At 36.5% G+C, this 6,592-nt stretch overlaps 1 protein-coding gene across 7 annotated transcripts; it reads left to right on the top strand.

Moving 5' to 3' along the window:
- The first annotated feature begins 908 nt into the window (after positions 1-908).
- On the top strand, positions 909-4,321 carry LOC111805662 (serine/threonine protein phosphatase 2A 57 kDa regulatory subunit B' kappa isoform-like). Of its 7 annotated transcripts, none has more exons than XM_023690817.1 (4): positions 909-1,176; positions 2,128-3,321; positions 3,526-3,788; positions 3,874-4,321. In XM_023690817.1, the coding sequence occupies exons 2-4, from the start codon at positions 2,176-2,178 to the stop codon at positions 3,965-3,967; spliced, it is 1,503 nt and encodes a 500-aa protein (XP_023546585.1). In that variant the 5' UTR covers positions 909-1,176; positions 2,128-2,175; the 3' UTR covers positions 3,968-4,321. The 7 variants fall into 7 exon arrangements, with proteins under 7 accessions (XP_023546585.1, XP_023546583.1, XP_023546584.1 ...); XM_023690815.1 differs by having other exon boundaries at positions 2,023-3,321; XM_023690816.1 differs by having other exon boundaries at positions 2,015-3,321.
- The last annotated feature ends 2,271 nt before the right edge of the window (positions 4,322-6,592 follow it).

The raw sequence follows: 6,592 nt of genomic DNA, 5'->3' as shown, positions 1-6,592 counted from the left end.
ACTAGTGGTGGGCTTGATAAGAGCCAATGTGCCAGTGAGGAGAGAAGAACGAAACATTTTCTTATAAGTGTAGAAATCTCTCCAGAAGCGTTTTAAAACGGTGAGGCTGGATACTATATGTAACGAGTTAGTAGAGTTGTGTTGTAACTCTATTTTTAGGTTGATCGAGTTGACCCAACAACAAAAAAATGTTGACCCGAGAACCGACTCCAATTTTTTATTTTTTAAAAAATTCAACCCAACCAAAAAAAACTCTCCATTAATCCATACAAACAAAGAGGACAAAATAATAATAATAATAATAATCCAGCAATTATTTTTAATTATTATTTAAAAAATAATTAAACTAGCTTTTATATCCATGAGGAAAATTCCCAATTAGATCTAAAATAATACAACTCACACAGTCACAGAATATTCTGACTTCAATTTTTCATAGGTGGGACCAATTCCTTTATTTATTATTATTTATAACCTTATATAATTTTCTTTTACCTAAATTACATTATTAATTATTTAAAAAATAATTATATTCTTTATATTTACGAGATCCACGTTATAAAAAAAACCAAACATTTTAGATGCGTTTTAAAATCATGAGACTGATGATAATATCGGACCAAAATAAACCAAATCTATTAGCAATACAAAATGGTAGAATATATTTAACAGACTAAAGCGAATAATATCTTATATTTATATTATTTTTTTAGACGTAAATCTCGACGAAAATTTGTCAATTTTTTCATTTAATATTAAAAAGAATTGATAATGAAGGGTAATTTTGTAATGTAATTTTTAAAAGAGGATAATTATTTTTAAAAATAAATTCCAAATTATATAACTTATTTATTTATTTATTTATTTTTTAATTTTATAATTTAGGATTTATTTTTCTAAAATTTTTGGGAGTGGTTACCGGCGAACTGGTACTTGCCATTTTTTCTTTTTTGGAGGTGGGGAAGGGGCACAAAATGCCATACAAGTTATTCTCTTGATTCGAGGAGCTCAGTTTTTGCGACCATTTTCATGGAGCTTCATGTCCAGAGAGATCAGATTCAGATCGAAACCTACCGTCACAAGTTTCTTCTGGATTCACATCCATGGCGGACTCTGATCTTCTCAACAACTTCACGGATTCTCACTCAATAGCAACCTTTTCCTTTTTCTTTCCAGGTTTTTGAAGTTCAACTTCACTTTCTTGCTCTCCCGGTTTTCTTCCTTGCATTTTCATCTTCGGGAGTTTAGTTCATATTCCAGGTCTCTTTNTTTTTTTTTTTTTTTTTTTTTTTTTTTTTTTTTTTTTTTTTTTTTTTTTGTTGGAAATTGTAATTGGAAGCTTGTTATTTGCTTGTTTATGAAGATGATCGCAGATGTTGCTTGTGCTCTATGGTTGTTAAGTGTATCGACTTTGTTCTTCTGCTTCTATTTTGCTAAGTTTGGAAATTTTCTTCCACCAGATCTGTGATTCAGTCTGTCTTTTGATTGCTATTTCTGGCTTTGGACTTGTTTTGTGGCTTCGAATCTGGATTTTCCGATGCAATATGCTTGGATTTTATGAAAAGAGGCGTTTCTTCTTTTTGGAGGTTTTGGGGCAAATGCCTCTCGATCTTAACTTGGAGAATGGCTTCTGTTGTCTCTGGAACACTTTTTTGCTTGTCTTTTCGTGAATTCTTCTTGAACTTTCTTTGTTAATTCATGAATCTGCCTTTCCCAGTAGCTTCAGAATACTTATCTTGCTTTCGCACCTACACAAGTTTGCTAAACTGAGCTTCAACTCATAAGGATTTTCGATACAAGTTCTTGTACATAATGCCTTTGGAGCGTGAAACTATTCCCTTAATACTATTTTTAATAGCTAAGGTTTCAAAGTTATCTGGGTCCTCTTATCTTACTTTAATTCTGGTGTTCATAGTTTTAAGCTTCAATTTGTCGATGCCGGGTTCATAATTATGGTTTAAAGAGTTATATCTGAATTCCTTGAATGCTGCATGCTGAATAGTCGTTTCTAAAGAATTGCAGATACATCAGAAAGTTTGCTGAAGAGAAGTTTCCATTGTCTTGTGGATGCTAGGATAGATTTTTAAGCTAGAGCTCTTTCACATACCATGTTCTGAATTTATCCAGGCACCTTGATTCTAAGTGCTCGTCGTCCAGATCGTGAAGCATCTCGCCATGCTCAAGCAAATATTGAGCAAACTTCCTCGGAAGTTGCAGAAGTCGGAGACTGTGGATTCTGCAACAAACGATTCTGGCAATAATTCTTCCCGTCTTGGACATGTTTTCCAGTGTACAAATGTCGGGAGTGCTTTCTCGAGTAAATTAAATGTCGTCAAACGTGTTTCTTCAGCAGTTTTCCCTGCAAGCATTGCAGCAGAAGCAGTGGATCCTCATCTGTCATTCAAAGATGTTCCAAATCCACAGAAGCAAAACCTGTTTGTCAGTAAATTGAACTATTGCTGTGAGGTTTTCGATTTGAACAATATGGAGAAGCAGGATCTTAAACGTCAAATGTTGATAGACATTGTTGATTTTGTTACCTCTGGATCTGCAAAGTTCAACGAGACAACAATTTCAGCAGTGTGTAAGTTATGTGCTGCTAATCTTTTTCGCGTATTCCCACCCAAATCTCGCTCAACTTCGTCTGGTGGAGAAACGGAGGATGAAGAACCAATATTTGACCCAGCTTGGTCGCATATGCAAAATGTATATGATCTGCTGGTTCAGTTTGTCAGTAACAATTCTCTAGATGCAAAAGTGGCCAAAAAATATCTCGATCATTCTTTTATCTCAAGATTACTCGATCTCTTCGATTCTGATGATCCAAGAGAAAGAGATTGCTTGAAAACAATCCTTCACCGTGTCTATGGGAAGTTCATGATACACAGGCTTTTCATCAGGAAGGCTATTAGCAATGTCATATATCATTTTGTTTTCGAGACAGAGCGGCATAACGGAATTGCAGAGCTGTTGGAGATCTTTGGTAGCGTGATTACCGGGTTTGCATTGCCATTGAAGGAGGAACACAAGACATTTTTATGGAGGGTGCTCATTCCTCTTCACAAACCAAAATCGGTTGGAATTTATCATCAACAATTGACGTATTGTATTGTACAGTTCATAGACAAGGATCCCAAGTTGGCCAGTACAGTTATAAGGGGACTCTTGAGATATTGGCCTTTAACAAATAGCCAGAAAGAGCTGATGTTTTTAAGTGAAACAGAAGAGATTCTGGAAATGATCAGCATGGTCGAGTTCCAGAAGATCATGGTCTCTCTCTTTCGGCGAATCGGATATTGCTTGAATAGCTCTCATTACCAGGTAGCTATCTGTGATTATTTGCTGTTTTCTTCTTTGCAATTCACTAGATTTTGGCTTTTCATATATTATAGTGTATGCATATTTCACAAGCATTGAAGAGCTTCAAATGGATCAATTCCTTGATAAATATGAAGAATTAGGAGCTTTTCGATCTTTTAGTTGAGTTTTGGCTGGTACATTTGTTTATTTTTCCAATTCTTTTAGGTGGCAGAGAAAGCTCACTTGCTTTGGAACAACGAACACATCATCAATCTTGTTGCACACAACCGACAAGCGATCATTCCGATTATTATCCCAGCACTCGAACGAAATACACAAAAGCATTGGAGCAACGCGGTACTAAATCTAACTTTAAATGTGAAGAAGTTGGTTCTTGAGATGGACGAGGAGCTTGTGCTAGCTTGCGAGCTTGACTCGAAGGAGGAACAATCAAGGTCGATTGCAGCATCAGAGAAGAGGAGATTGACATGGGAGCGACTCGAGAATGCTGCAACTCCACAACCTGTATCTACTAACATTTCGTTTCTGGTAGAACCAGCAGNGGAGATTGACATGGGAGCGACTCGAGAATGCTGCAACTCCACAGCCTGTATCTACTAACATTTCGTTTCTGGTAGAACCAGCAGCATGTGCAGTTGCTGGCTAGTCACTTGAATTGGAAGATCAACTCAACAAAACGACGGTAGTTACGCAGTATCCCGGGATCTAGTTCTTTGATTCAACCGAGTTTTCGGTTCCATGCCGAGATGCAACAAACAAGCTATGGATGATCTGATCAGGTCCTGCTGAAACTATCTGTACAGGTGTGTGGGTAAAAGCAGCCTCTCTGGTTGCCATAGATTTGACGAAATCTGTATCCTTTATCAAACAGTGTGTTTCTTCACTGTTTTTCATATCTCATTCATGATGGGATTTTGTGCTTTTAAATTCCATTGGTAGCATATTGAAGCCTTCAGCTTTGAGCTTGTTTGTTCTTCTGAAAATTCCATGTCTTTTTCTCTTATCTTCTGAGTTTAAATTGCAGAAACTGAGGCGAATCCCCGTTTCTAGTTAAAACGGGGACGGAGATGAGGAACGCTTTTCCGGTTCTTACCTCCAACCCTATTTTCGATCTCGAAAATTATATAATAAAATGTAATACTTTTCTATATATACATATTTATATTTGAGTTTATGAAGATCGAACTATCAACTTTTAAATGGTAGTGGATGCTTTATACATTGAATTTGCTGGATTCGCGTAATCTTTTTGGGATATATGATGATCTATGATGTTTAAGATCAGAACCGTCTGATAGAAATGAATGGCTCTGATTGTGAGAGAGAAAGGGAAGTTGGCTACTCTGTGCAACAGAGGATGATTCAAGGTGGGTAACAAAACCAGCCAAATTCTGACCTCTGCATTGGCCTGACTGTAACTTTGGCTCTTTTTTTTTTACAAAGGACAATGGATTGTACAATAATTGTGTTCTTCTAGCTACCATTCGGCCGACAATATCATTTTCTTTCCTCACTCTCTTTCCTCCTCATGGATTCGGAGTTTCAGTTGGCCTTTTTCATCTCGTCTCGTAATGATCTGACGTGGATTTTCGATTGAAATATTAGCTCAGGTTTTGGGCGGCCCATCTAGTAGCAGCACCTATCACGGTTGGAAGCTCTGGCTGCATACTTCCCGTCTGCATATCTTGCACTCTTAAAGAGAAGCAAATTTTGGCTTCGTTTTCCGTGCATTTTTCTTTCGAGATATAATATTTCTTGACAAATGATTATATTTAGGTCAAATTATATGTCTTCGTGTCTATTTAGTTTCATGTATACATACACATGATTACATGCATATATACCTGACATATGCAAGTGTTAAAAAATATGAGTCGAGTCAATTGCACATCTTTTTTGGGCTTTAGTGGTTTAGGCTTGTCTCCATTGAGCATATGGACCCAAACCAAATCGAACCACTTGAATCAGATATCGGACCGCTTCTCCTACCTCACATGAACCAGCCTCCATCCGAGCATTCTCCAAAATCTTCCTCTATTTTCCTCCAACATTCCACGACAACAATGCTCTACAAAAAGGACGGATTCCACAAGCGCTACGACTTACATAGTTGATCACATCCACACCGATTGACTGATGCATTGACCTTATCATAATACAGTTGAGATATCTAATTCTTTGGACATGACAAAGTAAATTAATGTACGGTTTTTTTTTTATTAATTTCTCCTCCATTTCATTTAAAATTTTATTAAATATTTTTAGTCACCCTACCATTGAATTTGCCATTAATATTCTCACCTACAAACCAAACATGGTTTGGCAAGAAATAATACAAAGACTGGAATTTTGTGCATATTTCAAAACTTCTCTAGCCACCAATATAAGCTTTTCCTCACCCACTAATACCATCCCACTTCTCGGGTTTTGATCTTCAGTAAAATTCTCTATTTGTTCTTACCAGAATGGAGCGGAAATTTTATAATCTCCGTTCTCAGCCCTATTTAGCTAACCGAGGGAAATATATGTTCACTCCCTTCCCGTTTTCTGTTCAAATTGTATAATTTTTCACTATAAATCATCAATTTTCACCTCAAATTAAGTGTTGTAATTTTCCCCATCTAACACGTTTCTTTGTCGGAAAGCTCGTTAAAAAAATATTTTTGAGTAAAAATACGACGTGGGTTTGATCCTATTCATTTAATGATGGCCATGAATTATGTTCCCTACTTAATGTTACCTTTTACTCACTATTAGCTCTAAGTTGACTCATTTTATTTTTACTTTTTATAACATTTTGTCACACCTCATAAAACTATAATACAACATTTATTATACCTACCATTAATCTAATTTAACAACCATTTATTATTATTATTACTATTTATTAATTTCAAGTAACATTTATTGTACCTCGATTGTCCCTACTTAACCTCTCTTACTACCATGGTAGTCCTTAGGTGGTTGGCACCAATCGTGTTCGGGTCATGAACCTTACACTCATTCACATTGGTTCATCTAGCTATGCTCCGAGGTGGTCGACCATTCGTCGACACCTAGGAATCTGCTTGACATCTCAGTGGCAATTACTAGCATCCAACCAAAGTTCCATTTTAGTGCCCCCTAACATAAAGATATTGCTAGGACCAACGGATTACACAAAAGGTGCACGACTAACTTTGCACGCTCCATCTTTCAACCCTTTGTCTATCGGCTTGGCAGCAAGCTACCTTGATCCGTCTCTGATTCTGATTCGTTATGCTTAGCATAT

Source organism: Cucurbita pepo, chromosome LG11 (genome assembly GCF_002806865.2).
Source record: "Cucurbita pepo subsp. pepo cultivar mu-cu-16 chromosome LG11, ASM280686v2, whole genome shotgun sequence".
Taxonomy (NCBI): domain Eukaryota; kingdom Viridiplantae; phylum Streptophyta; class Magnoliopsida; order Cucurbitales; family Cucurbitaceae; genus Cucurbita; species Cucurbita pepo.
Note: the sequence above shows the minus strand (reverse complement) of the source record. Positions and strands in the feature narration are given on the sequence as shown.

Coding starts and splice junctions, on each gene's coding strand:
- LOC111805662 (XM_023690817.1), top strand. CDS start 2,176: ATGCTCAAGCAAATATTGAGCAAACTTCCTCGGAAGTTGCAGAAGTCG. Junction 3,322..3,525: donor TGAATAGCTCTCATTACCAG/GTAGCTATCTGT, acceptor CAATTCTTTTAG/GTGGCAGAGAAAGCTCACTT.